Source organism: Protomyctophum bolini, assembly GCF_963924005.1.
Source record: "Protomyctophum bolini genome assembly, chromosome: 13".
In the NCBI taxonomy this organism is placed as follows: domain Eukaryota; kingdom Metazoa; phylum Chordata; class Actinopteri; order Myctophiformes; family Myctophidae; genus Protomyctophum; species Protomyctophum bolini.
The window spans coordinates 28,091,158-28,109,535 of record NC_137874.1 but is presented as its reverse complement, the minus strand read 5'-3'; the positions used below and the strand labels follow the sequence as shown (position 1 = coordinate 28,109,535).

General features: G+C 41.7%; 2 protein-coding genes across 4 annotated transcripts; both read left to right on the top strand.

Annotated features, from left to right (window-relative positions):
* Nucleotides 1-265: 265 nt before the first annotated feature.
* Nucleotides 266-1,924, top strand: LOC308326991 (beta-crystallin A1-like; the record flags this gene model as incomplete). The annotated part of the gene is made up of 5 exons (XM_080780104.1): nt 266-307; nt 532-650; nt 829-970; nt 1,139-1,281; nt 1,777-1,924. 5 exons carry the CDS (start codon nt 266-268, stop codon nt 1,922-1,924), a joined length of 594 nt encoding a protein of 197 aa, XP_080636230.1.
* A 3,906-nt stretch (nt 1,925-5,830) lies between these two features.
* On the top strand, nt 5,831-18,338 carry LOC308326696 (Golgi SNAP receptor complex member 1-like). Of its 3 annotated transcripts, none has more exons than XM_080779690.1 (9): nt 5,831-5,890; nt 6,888-6,947; nt 7,820-7,895; nt 8,228-8,335; nt 10,225-10,316; nt 12,847-12,921; nt 16,645-16,674; nt 17,121-17,203; nt 17,439-18,338. In XM_080779690.1, the coding sequence occupies exons 3-9, from the start codon at nt 7,851-7,853 to the stop codon at nt 17,561-17,563; spliced, it is 558 nt and encodes a 185-aa protein (XP_080635816.1). In that variant the 5' UTR covers nt 5,831-5,890; nt 6,888-6,947; nt 7,820-7,850; the 3' UTR covers nt 17,564-18,338. The 3 variants fall into 3 exon arrangements, with proteins under 3 accessions (XP_080635816.1, XP_080635815.1, XP_080635814.1); XM_080779689.1 differs by having other exon boundaries at nt 5,834-5,890; nt 6,888-6,990; XM_080779688.1 differs by having other exon boundaries at nt 5,834-5,890; nt 6,888-6,990; nt 7,808-7,895.
* Nucleotides 18,339-18,378: the final 40 nt, after the last annotated feature.

Here is an 18,378-nt window from a genome sequence, read left to right as displayed (position 1 = left end):
CCAAATTTAAATCGAAGCAAGGGGAGTTTTAACATGCTCCAGAAGGTAGACCTAGTGACTGGAGACAAAGATTTTGAACCAAGATTTTAACAAAACCTAAAGGACCTTCAAAGTTTACCTGCCTGCTATGGTTAGCCTAGTTGCATGACAAGACCACTCCATGATATGGCATTTGGTCGGAGTTGTTTGTGGATGTTTGAGTCCATCCCTGTCCTGATTGTCGCTCTCTTTCCCAAACAGGTACTGCTGAAATTAAGATATTAACATGGCTCTGACAAACCCCATCATGCCCATGGGCCCCTGGAAGGTAAGCACAATGGAGATATGCTGCTGAACACTACAATACACATGAGCACAGGCTACACTGCAAAGCTAGGATGTGTACGCATAAAGTAACTGATGATTGTACCAAGAATCCTGGTATGTGCATCCTGCACATACCTGACGGCAGTGACGGCCAATCACTGCTCACCTCTAGTGTCACGCTATAGTGTCAAAACCATTCTAATGGTTCTTTTGTATTCTTCCCAGATCACTGTGTACGATCAGGAGTGCTTCCAAGGAAGACGCATGGAGTTCACCGCCTGTTGCCAGAACATCATGGAGTGTGGAATGGAGAACATCCGCTCCCTGAAGGTCGAGTGTGGCGCGTAAGTACACAGAAAGACTGCCTTTCCAGTTTAGTTTAAGGGAGTATCCATGGACCTATGTGACCATGGAGGACTTTAAGAGACCTTAAGTACACTGACTCTTGTTTTCGCAGTTCTTTTAACAATTTCTCTCTCTCTCTTCGCATCTCCATCCCCCTTTCTCTCTCTCTGTGCGTAGTTGGGTGGGCTATGAGCACTCCAGCTTCTGTGGCCAGCAGTTTGTCCTGGAGAAGGGAGACTATCCTCGTTTCGAGGCCTACAGCGGCAGCAACTCCTATCACATTGAGAGAATGATCTCCTTCAGACCTATCTGCTGTGCCGTACGTCCCAAAACACGACCTGCCCACAACACGCAACATGACACAATACAAGTCACATCTACTGTAGTACAACACCACATCACCTGACATAACCATAGGATATAGTTTACTTGATTGGTCTTATTCTCCATATAACATGACACATAAAGTGATATTTCATGATTGCAGAGCCACAAGGAGTCCCGCATGACCATTTTCGAGAAGGAGAACATGATGGGCCGTCAGTTTGAGCTGTGTGACGACTACCCTTCCCTGCAGGCCATGGGCTGGATGGACAATGAGGTCGGATCCATGCAGGTTCAGTGTGGAGCGTAAGTTTGTCTTCTTTTTTTATAATCTATCAATAGTGTCTTTAACACAGATTATCTCAAACATTTTAATATCAAGGACCCCCAAATGTTTTATTATTTCTTTATTATTACGGTATTATTTTTTCATGTTTCACAATTTCAAGATCTTTCAAAAGTAGCCAAATTATGAAATAGGGTTAAAGTGGTTAAGTTTCTTTAAAGTTGCATGCAATGTTTAGTCAATCTAAGAATCATGTAAGGGAGTCAGCAATAATTACAATATTGTACAGTTACCGCAATGTATGAGCTTCAGTCAGTGGTCTCTGGTAGACTAGTGGCTTGAGTATCAAAACAGTTACCTGTCACTACCACTTGAGGATGCCAAGTTAGGCTACATTACGCAAAGATTAAATTCCAGATCAGCTTCAAATGCATTTCTGTGCCTTAATGTATGAAATATGCTGTACAAATAAACTTGCCCTGGTCTAACTGGCCTGTTTTCCTCTATACCTGTAGCTGGGTGTGCTACCAGTTCCCCGGATATCGTGGTTACCAGTACATCATGGAGTGTGACTGTCACGCCGGCGAGTACAAGTGCTACCGCGAGTATGGATCCCACTCCCAGACTCCCCAGATCCAGTCCATCAGGAGGATTCAGCACTGAGATGGAGACATCTTCTTCGCACCTCCTCTTCTCCTCCTCCTCCTCTTCCTTCTCTCCCTCTAACTCCTATACCCTCTTCTCCTTCTATTCTATCCTTCCTCCTCTTCCCAAATCACCCGGCTCCGCTGGCGCGGTTAGCCCAAGCAGGAGCCCCGGTCGGGTTTCAGGTGCTTTACCAGTGTCATGTGTTGTTCATGGCCTTTTTTATTTTCTAAAAAAATCAAATAAACATAAACAACAACAAGAATGAGAGAGAAACCATCTATACAATCAAAGGAAAGACGAATTGTAAGAAAGACATAACATGGGATTGACACAGAACCTAGAGAAAGAGTGAACCGGTAATGAGAGAAAGCCCTCGACTTCAGAGACTTCCTGCCTGGCCGCACAGCGGTGAAACACCTTGCGACGTTTTGCGCCTCTTCATCGATGCCATCGATGTCATGATCATTGATTTCTTCATCAGCAGCAGCATCACCACCAGTCTCTCTGTTACTGTGGTTCTAATGATAACTTTTGTATAAGCCTGATGAATAAAGATGAATGAGCAATGAATGGGAGATTCATAACACAGTGGATGGCATGTGTCTCAATCTTGTCTCTCCTATAGTCAAACTGCCAGATCTGACATATTCCCTGCTGACTCACTCACTCAACTAGGCTACTCTTGGAGATGGGTTCAACAGCCAGTATAAATTCAGACATGTTAAATTACAAAAATTACATATTTACATTTGGAAATTATGGTATTGCATTTGGCAACTACATTTTAATTAGCATAATTAGATATTGAACCGTGAAGCAGTTGTTGAAGACATGGGCCATATCTTAGGCATGCCTTACCCTTTATCCCTAAACTTCTTTGCCATATTTGACTATCTTGAAAAACGTTTTAAAATCAACTACGCGATCTATGACATGTTGTGAGCTAAAAATGTTTTTCAAAATAGTAAAAGTTTGCAAATAAGTTTAGGGATAAGGGGTAAGGCAGGGGCGGCACAGAATATAGCACATGGTTTTCATGAAAACACAATAGGCCATGCCTACCTACGGTACATTCCAATTTCCTTTGATATACCCCATTAATCAGCACATTATCATATGTGTATTGTACATGGTCACGGCAGTGTCTATCATGGTTTCATTTCATTTATTTGTTTATTTGGGAGAGAGCATGTATCAATGAACAATACATTCTAGCAACAGATGGTTATTCTCATCCGTAGTCGGTAGTCCTCAACATAGAAACAAAACATCAATACAATCAAAACACATAAATAATACATTACACACAATATTTGGTGAAAACATCTCTCCCTATATAGCCACCCGAGTTATTGATTGATTGATTGAAAATTGTATTCACAGTATAGAATGGGTACATTTCAAACAAAAGCACAAGTCAATTAACTGACTACGAGGATAAAACCAGAAAAAGCACTATTAAGTCTAGTGGTTTGAGCAAAGGAGGCCTTTCATGCGGAAAGTTGTGGGTTCGGAGTCGTGGGTTAGGGCTGTGTTAGAGCACGCTGAAGGCCGTGCTGCAGGCAGTGATTTGTTATGAAACTCGGTTCTGAGTATTGGACCCTCGTCTGGTTCTGGTAATGACGTCACAGACTAGACATCACAAATCACTGCCTGCAGCACGGCCTTCAGCGTGCTCTAACACAGCCCTAAAGTATGTTACAGTTCAGGCAGTGCACCATACATATAAGTAAGTATAAAGTAGTAGTATAAATAAGTACCAAGTATCAGTAGACAGCATGTTGCATATCACAACACTCACTATGTAGCAACACACACTTACTTCATTGCTTATGGCTGTCCATCGATTTCGATGATGATATTGCTCCAAGCATGGGTTATTGAGGGGGGTTGCGACGGTATCATTGCATGTGGCTGTGCAGGCCAATGCGTGAGCTGTATGGATTGCCACATGTGGGGCAAATGAAGTCCTCAGATGAGGGGAGGTCCCCTGCAGCACCCTGGTGTTGCTGTACGCGCTGCTGTTTTCTCCTCTCCGTGGTCTGCTCCTGGAGGTGTGCGATGCCCTCGTGGCTGATGGTGCCCCAGGTGTGGCGATCAGCAGCCAGGTCTTCCAGTCAGTGCCGGTTCTAGGCCTTTTGAGGCCCTAGGCAACATATTATACAGAGCCCCCCCCCCCTCCTGCTTTGCCACGCCGGACAAAAATTGTAAATTTGCCATGAAAATGCTTCAATCTGGTGCACTTTGAGATCAAAATTAAGAAGCTAGGTGGGGCCACATATGTTTATAAACAAATCCCAAATGTTTATAAACAAATCCCAAATGTTTATAAACAAATCCCAAATGTTTATAAACAAATACCAAAATGTTTATAAACAAATCCCAAATCCCATGAGACTTGGTCCTACCCCCCCGACCATGAGACTTACTACAGGTCAACTGGTAGTGGTCCTACCCCCCCATGAGACTTACAAATCCCAAATGTTTATAAACAAATCCCAAATGTTTGTAAACAAATCCCAAATGTTTATAAACAAATCCCAAAATGTTTATAAACAAATCACAAATGTTTATAAACAAATCACAAATGTTTATAAACAAATACCAAAATGTTTATAAACAAATCCCAAATCCCTTGGTCCTACCCCCCCGACCAATAGTGCAGAGGGTTAGATAGCACAGCGCTTCAGGAGGGTCTTATGTGGTCCTTGTAGCGTTTCTGCTGTCCCCCGGGAGACCTATACGGCCTTTCTGGAGTTGACGGTAGAGATTCTGCCAGGGGAGCCTGGGCGGGCATGCGGATTACATGCCCCACCCAGCGTAGATGTTTTTGTACAAGGAACACTTGGATGCTGGGTGGATGTTGTGGTCATAAATGTCCACAACATATGGGATCCTGTCCTCCCAGGTCAAACCCAGGATCCGTTGTAGGCAGCGAATGTGGAATCTCTCCAGGATTCTAGCGTGCCTTTGGTAGGGGGTCCAGGCTTCCGAGCCATATAGCAGTGTGGACAAACAGACTCTTTGTATACAGCTGCTTCTGTAGAAAATGTCAGGTTTCTATTCAAGAAGACCCTGGTTTTGAGCCTACCAAAGGCAGAAGAGGCTAACCCAACACGGACCTGGATGTCATGGTCGATGTTACAGGTGGGGCCCCGGGACAGGACACTTCCGAGGTAGGTGGAGTGTGGTACGATGGTGAGCTGCTGGCCATCAATGGTGAAGACAGGCACTTCTGTCTGGTGGGTGGAGTGTTGCACAATGACCTGGGTTTTTGCAATGTGGTAACCTCCACATACAGTTAAGTTCTAGGATGTGTTGTTGTGAGATTTTGGTGAAGGCCTGGAGGCGCCGGATATTAAAAAGACTGCTGTTCTGTATGTGGATGCCATCTGTGGGTTCCAGTGCTTGGTGTGAGAGGAGAGTGACTGCTGAGAGGAAGAGGTTGAATATGACAGGCAAGCCTTGCCTTGACCCCCACTTTCACATTGAAACAAACACACACACACACACACACACACACACACACACACACACGTGGCAAACTGTGGCAGTAGCCTAGACAGTGTGCACAAACTATAGTACACAACATAAATACACGTCATTCAGACAAGACAGAGCTCAATCATTTTAGGTCTACTCTGATGAAAACGAGTCTGTTCTGCCTCCTAGAGGGAAATATCAAAACACAATTTGCATTAATATTACATGAAAATAATTAATGTAATATTAATGCAAATTGTGTTTTGATATTTGAACTTCAAAATTCAAAATTCTATGTTCATGTTTTGCATCACGCTAGTTGTGTGTGCACGTTGTGAACGGAGCTGACTACATATCAACGTTTTATCACGTTTGTATCGCTCTTTGCGTCACACACGATACAATTACGATTTACGACAGTTGTTTCTTCTTGACGGCTGATGACATGTCAACAACAGACAGACATGGCGGCGGCCGACAGCAACAACTACTGGGAAGGTAAATTGTCGTTGTTTAGGAAAACAGTTAGCTGCACGCATAGGCACGAACCTTTCCTTTTTGACCGGCACATTATGCAATAATTCCGTCATTTCCGTGAATTAAACGTCATAATAATATGTGTCTTAAGGAGGGGGAAGCATGGTGTCACTGTCCAGGCTGATGCTCCGCTTCGCTTCGCAGCCTACTTTACTTTACTTCAAGTTCATATTGTTCATCCAGTTCAATAGTTTTGCATTGGCAGATTGATTGTCAGCAGCCGTGGTCACATGTGTGTGAGTGGCATCATGCGAATAAACATAAAGTGATTTTGGCACTGAATGATGTACAACGGGCCATGGCTCCACCTATAATTGTTGTTCTGTATGGACGTCTGTGTAGAAAGTTAGCTCAATCACCTAGCTCGGTGTCAGCCTGGGGTTCTCTGTCTGTCTGTGTCGCAGTGTTTCTCACTGATATATTGTCCTGGTGTGTCTAGTTCTACACTATTTCTGATGTATTTGTACTTTTACGTCTGCAGATCTACCGTTTCTGATTGAAGTATTTATTAACAGTTTGGATTTTGGAGAATTACAGTACATTTCAAGTACAACTCAATACAAGACTGTTAACTGTGGACATAAAGCTGTTTAAGATGTTACAATAGGGTCCACCATTTTCAATTCGTCGTTACATTTATAGACGTACAAATATATCCACTTCTATATAGCCAAAAACAGGAAATCATCATAGAGGAGGTAAAAAGGTAAAAAATACATACAGTGAGGGGGGGAAAGGGTTGGGTGGGTGATTCAGATTTTACGGGGGCCAGTTTCGAATTGCAGGTCGCTTATTGGCCAAGGGTGGCCACGGACATACCCAACATTACCCAATGGCATTTAATGTTTATGTTGTTCAGACAGAATCTACACTATAGCTGTTTATAGGAGAAATAGCATCTAGAGTTGCTTGTGGCTAGTTTCCCACCAATATACGCATTGTCCCCTTGTGTCTACAGATCTGCGTAAGCAGGCCAGACAGCTGGAGACTGAACTGGACCTGAAGCTGATCTCTTTCAGTAAGCTCTGTACTAGCAGCAGCAGCCGTGACCAGCGGCAAAGGTACTGCAGCTCTAGCTGGCTGCACATTTTTGATAATGCTGATTAATAATGCGTTTTTGTTCACTCAATGACACCTTACAAGACACAATTAAAAACAAGCTGCAAAATATCATTAATTTAATTAAGATAATTTTATACCAAGTATAAACTAATCATCAGTGAAAAATTTAGTATTATACTCAATTTTGAATGTGTTAATTGGATGATGAACCTAAGGATCATAAAAAACCTTGAACGATTACTATTGCAAGTTCTTCTGGGTAAGGCCCTTTTTTAGCTTAGATTGACTGGCCTAGAGTGGCCGAAGCCTCATTCTACTAGACCCTATGCTAGGTTATGAAGTACCTTTAAAGGTGAAATGCAGAATATTGAAATAAGTACGATATTTAGGAGCCAATGAAGTTGCTGAAGCGCAGGAGTGATATGATTTATGGAAGGAGATCTGGGCAGCTGTATTCTGGACCAATTGAAGTTAATGATGATACGTGAGAAGAAGACCAAAGAGGATAGCATTGCAGTAGTCAATACCATATGTAATCAGTGTGAATGTGAATGGCAGTGCAAGCGACGGGCAAAGATGAATACTAGTCCATAGCCAAAAGTAGAACGTAACTTAACGAATTTTACCTTAACGCTGTTATAACACATACCATATTAAGTTTGTATCAAAGCACGCATTCATTCCCAGAGATGCTTTTTTTGGTTCTGTGTCTAATTGTGAACAAGGGACAAAAAGATGTGTAAATCTGGAAGGGACTGCTCCCCTTCCAGATTTACACATGTTTTTGTGTCTTTGAAGGCTCATGTTCTCACACAGTTCTGCAAACAGGTCTGGGTCTGTGGGATCCTCTCAGGACAACATGCTTGAGGCTTTGACTGCTGAACTGGAGCAGCTGCTGGCCAGTGTGAGTTCAACGGCTCACATGCATACACGTCGTCCTCTCTCAGTTTCAGTCAGGTTTTCTTCCGGGGACGTTTTAATGTGAACATGATGCAAAGGCCCAATGAAATGACTAAAGTTAATTCAGACTTTTGTTTTGTAAATAGAATATTTTATACATGGGGAAACTTGGTGTGTTTCATGCAGAAAAACAGAACCCCAGAACAAGCATTAGGTCTTGGTAGTGACAGGGACTCATGTCATTGGGGAATTGGCAATAACTAAACTTATTATTGTTATTATTAGCTTCATTCAATGCTAACTATTACATTATTTCTGTCTTTCTCTCTATCTCAGTTAACTGTTGTGAACGACAAGATGGCAGAATACACACAGAGCCCTGGAGTGACATCACACAACTCAGCACTTATGCACACCTTACAGAGACACAGAGACATTTTACAGGTAAATGCATTAAGTTCATTTCAACCCACTTTCCCCTCAACCCTCCTATACTTAACCACGACTTTTGATTACGTTTTTGAACAGGAATATTTTCACAGTTTTGATTGAGAAATATGCGATGATATTCTGGACAAAAGTAAATTAGTAGTGCGCCTCCAATCTCTCCGTAATGCGATTTGACTTGATATTTTGTTCAGAATTGCCAGAAAACATCATTAGGCTAATACCGTCCAATACTAGGGAGGGGGGTGAAATTATGACAGGCAGTTGCTACTGCCAAAATATTGCAATATTTATGTCAAAACACACTTTGTGTTTGAAATATACATTCGTTCTTTCTAAGATGTTATTTGGGGCCCTAAGGATGAATACAAAATTAATATCAACATCCAAATACTGTCCAGTACTTAGATAGGGAGGGGGTGAAATTATGACGGACAGTTACTGCTGTCAAAATATGACCCCCACAGTCAAAAAACACTTGAAATAGACACTTGTGCTTTCTAAGGGGTGATTTGGGGCCCTAAGGATGAATACAAAATTAATATCAACGTCCTTAGCATTGTTGGAAATGCGTTGCAGTTCAAGCAATTTAACAAGGAAAAACAAAGGATACCAACAAACCCATATGCAAGCAAAGTAATGATGATGGCATGGCAGGACAATGATGTACTTTCCTTCAGTGAATAAATTCCCATCTGTCACAAATCACTCATTTCACTCTCCAGGGTTCCCACAGGCATGAAATTCCTGGAATTATTTTGAAAAAAGAAAACAACCTTTTATTAGGGGTCCTGGAAAATAGTTGACCTCCTTGACTATTTATTGTTTTTGGCTATTGATTTTGTTAATCAAAAACCTTTTCCAAAACATGTATAACATTACACGAAATATGTAACATACATTTATTTTCAGTATTTATATGTCTCATCTTTGTTGTGAATGAGTGTGTTGTGAGGAGTTGGTATAATCAGAATCCACTTTATTGTCACATTAGTTTACAAGTAAAAAAGTGTCTGAAATTCGTTTTTGTGCATAGTTCCCATCGTGTCATTTTTCCAAGAAAGGGATGAAGGGGGGGTGGCTGTAAGGAAATCAAGACAGGAAAGAAGAAAGTTTGAGCACTTTTGCCACAGAAACTACAAGTAAAGGGTTTCAGATAATTTAGAAGCTCGTTCACAACCAGCGCAGCTGTTGGGTTTCTCGTATCTTATTTACAGGCTGTACAGCCGTACAACAAAATAAATAGATTTACACATAGTACCTGAGATTATATTATATATATAGCAGCCGCTGTATACTGTACAATATGTACAGGACAGTAGGTGCAGGACATTTTTCAAGGTGAAATGTTATTCACGGTGCAACATTATTCAAGGTGTGTAACTGCGTATAGTCTGCGGTTGGTTCAAGGAAGAGCTAAAATCCAAGTCAACTACCGGTAGTCCTGCCATAATCCACAGTAGGTTCAGGAAGAGCAAAAAAAGGTCTGACTAACGTCATTGTATTGCATTGCCTGCCGCTGAGCAGGACATCGCTTTTCATCAGGTTGCTGGGCAAGGCTCATGCCTTTCTCAGCGTCCAGACTATAAGGCCATGCCTCAGCAACCTGACCTGTTGGTGTTTTCTTTAATTATTAAAGAAAAAGAATAACACGCAACCTCGCAATCTGTGGTGCTAAGCCAAACTGCAAAACAGCTGAATTCATGCAAAACCACACAGCAGCAACAGGCTTTTGCTGCTGTGAAGACAATTGGAACATTTTTTAATTGAGTTGCGAGCTCCCTTTGTTTTCTAGGAGTTAGATTATATCGTTGACCTGTTCATGTTTTCACGTCTCTTTGATCCTGCGTATTTGTTAATTGTTACGGTACTTGTGTTTCCTTTAGGATTACACTCACGAGTTCCACAAAACCAAAGGCAACTTCCTCAGCCTACGAGCGAGAGAGGACCTGCTTGGATCAGTACACAGGGACATAGAGTGAGTGCTGTCATGTCGTGTTCATTGGGCTTGGAAACCGGCTGATATCGCCATTTATCACTTTTACTAAATACTTTATATGTTAGAGTACGATTGAAAAAGGAGTTTTCGTTTTCTTTGAGTTCACCTTCCGAGCTCCCCTGTGGCAGGGCGGGGCGGGGCCCTTTTGTCAAACTAATGGCGTCTCGGAGGTACCAAGACTCGGGAGGGAGCGACGACGACACATCCAAGACACTTCCAAGACACATACAAGACACACAGCCCCTCTTATAGATGGCTGCAGAGCAGTTTATTGACATATGTTTGAGCATTTGTCTCTGCTATATTGTTCTTCAACAGCAGGAGGCAGGCACGTCCTGTTTGTTGCTTTACATCTCCACCCTATCTTTATTATTAATTATCCTTGCCTCTCCTCATCCTACAACCTCTCTCGCTCTGTCTCTCTCGGGATATTTTTCCTAAGTGCCTCCTACAGTAAATCAAACCGCAGGGAGGGAGGGAGAGGGAGGGGGAGAGAGGGAGGGAGGGAGAGAGAGAGAGAGGGGGGGATGGAGAGAGAGAGAGAGAGAGAGAGAGAGGGAGGGAGGGAGGGGAGGGAGGGAGAGAGAGAGAGAGGGGGGGATGGAGAGAGAGAGAGAGGGAGGGAGAGAGGGAGGGAGGGAGGGGGGGAGAGAGAGAGAGAGAGAGAGAGAGAGAGAGATACAAAAGTGAGAGAAAGAATTAGAAAGGGTGTATACTGGAGAGAGAGAAGGATGATAAGCACATCAAGGGTGCGGGATAGTGAAGAGAATGAATAAGCCCATATATTTTATTTACTGTTGGACAGGGGGTGGACAGCAGAACACCCCCCCCCCCCTCCACAGAAAAGGACTCGATCTGACACAAGGAAGAGAAGACGCCTCCGTGCTGCATAGAGTGGCTGGAGATTGTTAGAGAGTCCTAATGATTTAACAGCCTTTAATGCAGGAAGCCCCGTAATCACTGCCCAACCGCCGGCTTAAATGGAGGGAGAGCAAACAAACGATTAACAGAAAAGTGTTTGTCATGATCATGCTGTTTATGAAGGTAGAAAGTTTCATTCATTCATGCCCAGTTAACACAGAGAGCTCTGCACTTATACTGTATAGAAATACACATAAATCCCCCCACCCATCCTTGACTGAACACACACATTAACAATTTATTTATGTCCACACACAAGGAAAGCATACAGGAAAACAAATATTTTAGGTGCAGTAAAGGTTATATTCACAAACTCATGGATATGCCCTCATGATACAACTCACTCAGCACAGTTTTTCTTCAGCTTGTACATAATGCAGTGCTGTGCTACACAGTAAAACCCATAGTGTTAACTTAACTCTGAGCATGTGTATACAGTAAATGGAACCAAATGGACCCGTACACACACTTAAATTACCCCAATGAACTTTACTGTGTATCCTGCAATCATGAAATTGATTGACTCTCCCTTTTTCTTGATCCATCTATAACAGACCTGGGCATTGTACCTGGCTGGCTGGCTGATTCTGACCGGCTCGCGAAAGATTACTTGATAATTAGAAAATAAAACATACTTTCATTACCATATGGGTGGACTAAAACCGCATTGCTTTTATTTTGAAGCCCATGTATTCTCACACTGCACGCAATCTGCACGTCAACTGTGCACGTGAATTGCGTGTGATTGAGAACCTGTCTTCCTTCCTTCACCCCCCTTATATGCGAAAATGTCGGCTTTTTGGATTTATTGTTGACAACAGCGTTGGTGAATGCAAATAGCCATGAAGCCCAGCTAAGCATGCAGCTCCACAACACGGTATGGTAGGCGCATGATCAACAAACGCCCCGAATGTGGCATGCTTCTGAAGTTCAGAACGGTTGGGTGATGTGCCGTGAGCTTGTGGATCGTCTGTTTTAGGCACGCGAGTCGACACCGTTGTACCACAAAGTAAATCTGGCAGAACGTGCACACATCAATGCCTGCCAGGGTGCCAAGTCTCAACAATACCATCACTGGTTGGCTTGTTATTGTGTTTTCAGAACGTTGTTGTTTAATGGTTGTGAGTGACTCAACAGTGTTCATCTCACGCTGATAGTAAGCAGTGCGCCATGTGGGTTGTGAAAGTGGCACCATCAGGGTCCTCCATGGAAGAACAACTATTAAAAGAGCTACCTCTAATGTTCTCATTGTTAAAATAAAATGCTAGTATAACTTGTAACTTAAACAAAAACATAGTTTTTAACTGGGAAAAGAAACGTCTCAAGCATGCAAGTACAAAGTAAAGAAAATCACACCCATGTGAAATGAGGGGAGCTCTTATTGTACATCATCATAAATGGCCATTTACTGCTTTTTATATAGAAATAAATGTTATATTATGCATAATTAAGTTCTGTGTGTGTGTGTGTGTGTGTGTGTGTGTGTGTGTGTGTGTGTGTGTGTGTGTGTGTGTGTGTGTGTGTGTGTGTGTGTGTGTGTGTGTGTGTGTGTGTGTGTGTGTGTGTGTGTGTGTGTGTGTATTTTCAGGTCCTATAAGAGTGGTTCAGCAGTAAATAACAGGAGGATGGAGCTCTTCCTGAAGGAACATGAACATCTGAGGAAGTAAGAAATCAAGTTACACATCACACGTACTGGAAATACAGTGGAAATACAACGCCTCCTGCCTGCCTGTAATTGTGTTTTAACCAGGGGGGCAGTCAGACAGATATTTTGTGAAGCCACTAAGGAAATTAAAGTTCATATAATGGCCTGTTGTGGCGCTGTCATTGAACCCAGAAAAACCCATAGCCCCATAGAAGTCCATGTATTTGGGCCCAACTTCACCTAGACTGTATTACCTTAATAAACATGGTCATGAATACTTTCTTCTTCCAGTCACTAGTTTAAAGTCTCATTTCTAATGTCATAATATTCTTTTTGGAAAATTATGGTCCCATTAATTTAAAGAATGACCATAAAGTCGCGTATGTTCTGAGGGGCGTGGCTACCGTTACAGTCTATGATAGGGATTCCCCTCCCACTCGAGTCAAAATAAAAACCAACGGAGAAGAAGGGGGGAAGTCCCGGCTCGTTGTCTGGGCCAGCCAATGGCCAGCTGGACCAAAACAGATCTAGAAAGATGGCGACTTCCATTGCAAGGACTGACAGGCTTCATTTTACGTTCATGTTAGACCCCGGGAACGCTTTGTCCATATTTTTTACAGTCTATGGTTTTAACACACAGCCATTAAGCTTCCAAGTAGACTACACTGCGTGGGTATTTTTTATTTTATTCCATTCCAATCTGTTCCAATCCAACCGCTTCCTTTACATATTATATTATATTATTTTCTTGTCTTATCGTACTGTATGTGTCAGATGGAGTTGAGGCTCAGTCTCCACAGGGACGAGCATTGAAAATATTATCCCACATTTAACTAACTAATGATCTCATTAATGGCCAGACGTATGCAAAGAAACTGGTTGGAACTGTGACTAATGATCTCATTAATGGCCAGACGTATGCAAAGAAACTGGTTGGAACTATGAATTTTTAGAGGGGTGCTAGCTCCTCCTATGCCCAGCTTTGTGTGTCTGTGTGTACCATGGAAATTATTTCATTGGCTGAGCACAGAATGTGATGTATGTTGATAAGAGCGCCCCGCACGTAACTTTGGGAAAGTGTCATAGTAGCTTGTTTACAACTGAAACTGACTTGTGCATAACTTCCTCTTCAAAATAAGAGCCACATGTAATGATTAGTCAACACTAGTTTTATTTCTAAGTCTACTTACAGGACATTAACATCACATTTGAGTTTCTCTACATAACTGTCTCAGCTGTTGGTGCGCAAATGCGCCTTGCATGCCAACCCTAACGAGCGAAGATTCGAACCCCGAATGTTCGGGGACAGCCTTAGTAGTTGACCCTAAATACGACATTGGTTGGCCGACCAAGTGTCATCACTTCCTGTATCTGTTTCAATTGAAGAGCCCCCAGTTGTTTCATAAAGTGTGTGTGTGTGTGTGTGTGGGGGGGGGGGGGGGGAACACACACGGAATCCACTTACATTTATTACAGTAGGGGTGGGTGTATGTGTGTGCACGTGTGATTTAATGGACATCTCATTAATCACCTCAGCTTGTGGCTACTGGCTAGTGATGTCTGCATGATTCCTGTAACTGTGCTGCTGAACGAAAATGAAATGATAGCACAGAGGAGAAAGGGAACCGGGTAGAGGATAAAATGAGGTGGAGAGGACAAGAAGCAGTGTGGATGATCGGGTAGGCTGGGCTCAGGGAAAGCAAAGCAGAGAGATGGTGTGATGGAGAGAGATGGTGTGATGGATGAAGGTAGTAGAGAGACCAGTATTGATTTCTGGTCTCCGGTGGAGTCTGTCAGGAAGTAGTGCTCAGCTCCCTGGACTGAAGGCACTGTCCATCTGTCTATCATTTATCTCAACAGCTAATGGCAGCCACTGGAAATCTCATCCACATAATGTTTAGTGTATATGGCATGATGTCACACCGCACCCACCCTGCATTCATTGGCATTCAAGACTGAATGGGAATTGAGTTGTGCTACCGGCTTTTGCCGCTCTGTTTCTAATCAAAGCAAAATAGGTTTGCGCATTGTTTATACAAAATATGCAAATTGGCATAACAATGCTGAAGTGAAATATAGAATAATTAATGGACTTGGAAATAGTCTGCACTTGATGGAAACTATGTATGAGGTGCCTGAAGGTAATTGAAATAGGAGGGGTGGGGGATATGGAAAAATTTAAATATAATATCACAATATTTTTTAAAGTAGTATCACGATACATTTTCATATCATGTCGTTTTTAGGGTTATTGTTCACAGTACAACCATCTACAAGGTAACAAACTAAAAGAAAACTGAGTAACAGAGCATTTAGACCAAAATGGTTATTATTTTGGCTAACGAAACCGTTGTTCTACAAAAGTATAAATTAAGGTATAGAAATGCACATTCACTGTATCACGATACAATATCTGTGAAAAGGCATGTCGTGGAGACGTTTTATCACGATACGATATTTATCACCATATCGCCCCCCCCCCCCCTAAATTGTTTGTTTTTTAAGCTCAGACACAAAAACACAAACGGCTTCCGGGAGAAAAAAATATATATAACACTATAGCTGCAAGCAGCGATAAGGCGGGACCAAGAAAGAAGACAATACGCAATAAGAACAATATGCACAAATAAGAATCACGGGCTGAGTTGTCGCTAACTGGATTTGAACCAGTGACCCTGTGGTCTAAAGGTGAGAGCTCTACCGTCTAAGCTATGGAGACAGAGTCAGTTGACTCATTCTAAACGGTAACATCATCCAGTATTTTTGGTAACAACTGTCCTGGTCTTTATCCATTACTACAGTGTGTTTTCACGTACTACGATTATTTGTCCGTATAGGTCCAAAGTTCACGTTAGACGTTTTTGTGCATTTTGATCAAAGATCCTGTTTTTCAGTGATCTAAAGGTCAGAGGTCAAAAGTCAGAACACGAAAGTTGTCCAGAGACACATATGTGTATCAAAGTGTCATTGCTAATGGTCAAACGGTTCATGAGATATTCACGTTAAAAGTTAGCATTTTCAATTGAGTGCTATAGCACCACCATTTGGCCAATCATCATGGGCTTCGCATTGTCACCGTTTGGCATGGCCCTCTACTAGATTACCGCGTTTCGCGAAAACCGACTGCACCGTTAAGTCAGAACTGCAATTTTTGGCGGGAGGAGGAGAAGAAGAAGACGACGACGAAGAAGAAGAAGAAAACACAAAAACAATATGTGACTAAAGTCACTTCGTGACTTCTTGGTCCCTTAATAATTTCTCCCCCATGGTACACAAACCTCATTGTACTATAAAGATGAATTAGCTGCGGTGGGAGCATGGACCAATCAGAGCCCGACTTTCCCCAAAAAATGTCCATTAGCCCTCTTGAGTGCAGTGTCGCTGGAATCACAGGAAGTGCTCGTTTTATGATAAGAGCTGTGTGGTTTGAAATCCAGACTCTGCTGCTGCTGTTCTTCTTGTTGTTTTTTTTTATTAAAAAGAATGACATTCCCTTGAATTATCTTTGTATAGTATGAAAACCTTGTTTTGTTTAGAGTTTAGACTGTATGAATTTTGAAATTTTCACTTTCACAAAATTTAAAAAAAAGTACTTAACTCGCCTCAAGTACTAAAATGGCCACATCCTCAATGTATAATATATATATAATATAATATAAACGTGTCAAGCATTTTGGTAGTGAAGGAAACATTCTTATATGTGGCTCCTTAAAGGGATAACTTTTATTTTTCTTATCACAGTTCAGATCGGTTAATCGACAGTGCCATAAGGTAAGCTTTTTAATATTTTGTTGTGTTCAACTACACACACGCACACCTCAACTACCTGGCAAACAGACTCAGGTCTTTGTTGACTGAGCCATCCAGGTTATCAAGTCTGCACCTCAAAGGTGGTGTTGTATTTGAAAGTATGATGCAGTAATGCAGTATTGTATAATATTGTATTATCAAGTGGCTACGTAGTAATAGATGCCTGCCATTACTAATTGTAAATGGATTGACATGCCATTCTTTGGTCTGAACAGCTGAATATACATAAAGGTTACGTCCTGCTATCTTGGTGATGAATCATTTCAGTTAATTTGTCTACGCTTTCTCATTTATTTTGCCTTCAAAAAGCACTTGTGATTTCCTGCAGGGAAATACTTGACTGTGATTCAGTGAGTCCAATGTTATTTTCTTAAACTAATAACGGGTGTGTTCCGTTCCGTCCACAGTATTGCCATGGCTACCAAAGAGGGCATGACATTTCAGAGAGGGATGCTGAAGTCCATTCAGACGAGAGTTACCACCCTGGCCAGTATCCTACTATTTTCAGTCTACAACACCTATTATCAGGATTTAGTCCAGTGATTTTGTATAACAAGCAGCTTGTATGCTTGCTGCTTGTTATCGGTCAGTGTTGGAGTGGTAAAACAGAACCTTTCATTATTGTACTGTGCCGTAAAGCCGGTAGATAACTCGACATCCCTTCTCGCACATTGTCTGTCTTCCATTGTTTTCAATCAAGACTTTTCCTTCACCATGTGCCTCAGATCGTTTCCCTGCCATCAACGGTCTAATCCAGCGAATCAATTTGCGAAAGAGGCGCGACTCTCTCATACTGGGAGGTGTGATTGGAGTGTGCACCATCCTCTTGCTACTCTACACCTTCCACTGATGACATGCCATGGAAATGATCACAGCTCCAGTTTCCACCAAACTTTATAACTTTTGCCAAACTTTCCATTTTGAATTCCCCTCCCCCTTTATTTTTTGCCCCTTATTATTTCTTTGAATTTTCAAAGAAAACGCTTTGTTTGGACCAAAAGCAATCACATTCTGGGTCCAATTACAAGTTATCTGAATTAATCTTATAGTATCCTATTAGGCAAGTTTACTGTATACCACCCCACCCCCCCAGAAAGCTTAGCCACCCTACAAGGGTCAGGTTTAGAATATTGGTAAAATCGCCAATATACTTCTCTCGTAAGCAATTTTAACTTAATATACATTTCCTCATATAAAGAAAATCAGTTTTCTCTCACAAGCCTAATGTGCACTAAGCTTCAAATGGTATTAAGTCATTAAGACTGTTTCTTTCTGCTATTACTGTACCCATTGTATTGCATGTCTGCAAATCAATCTCAAATTATCCACTTAAATGTCCATTTTATGCATTAGCTGTGAAGTAGGATTCTAAATCCTGTCCTTCATGCAACTGGCCCCAAGTGTGTCAAGAAATCTCGTAAAATAGAAAGGATTATTTATTCAGTGAATTATAATAATACTTTAGATTTCTAGTCTGCTGCAGTGCATATTGTTCAATTGTATTTTTTTTACTCTTTCAGGATGTATGAAGAAACCATTTTAATATGTATGTTTAATGTTGATATTATACTTTTATATAAGACTAAGAAAAATATTAATAAAAGAATGGTGGACTCTTGCTCAAATTCCTCATGCTAGTTCATGTTTATTTCACACATGCAAAAC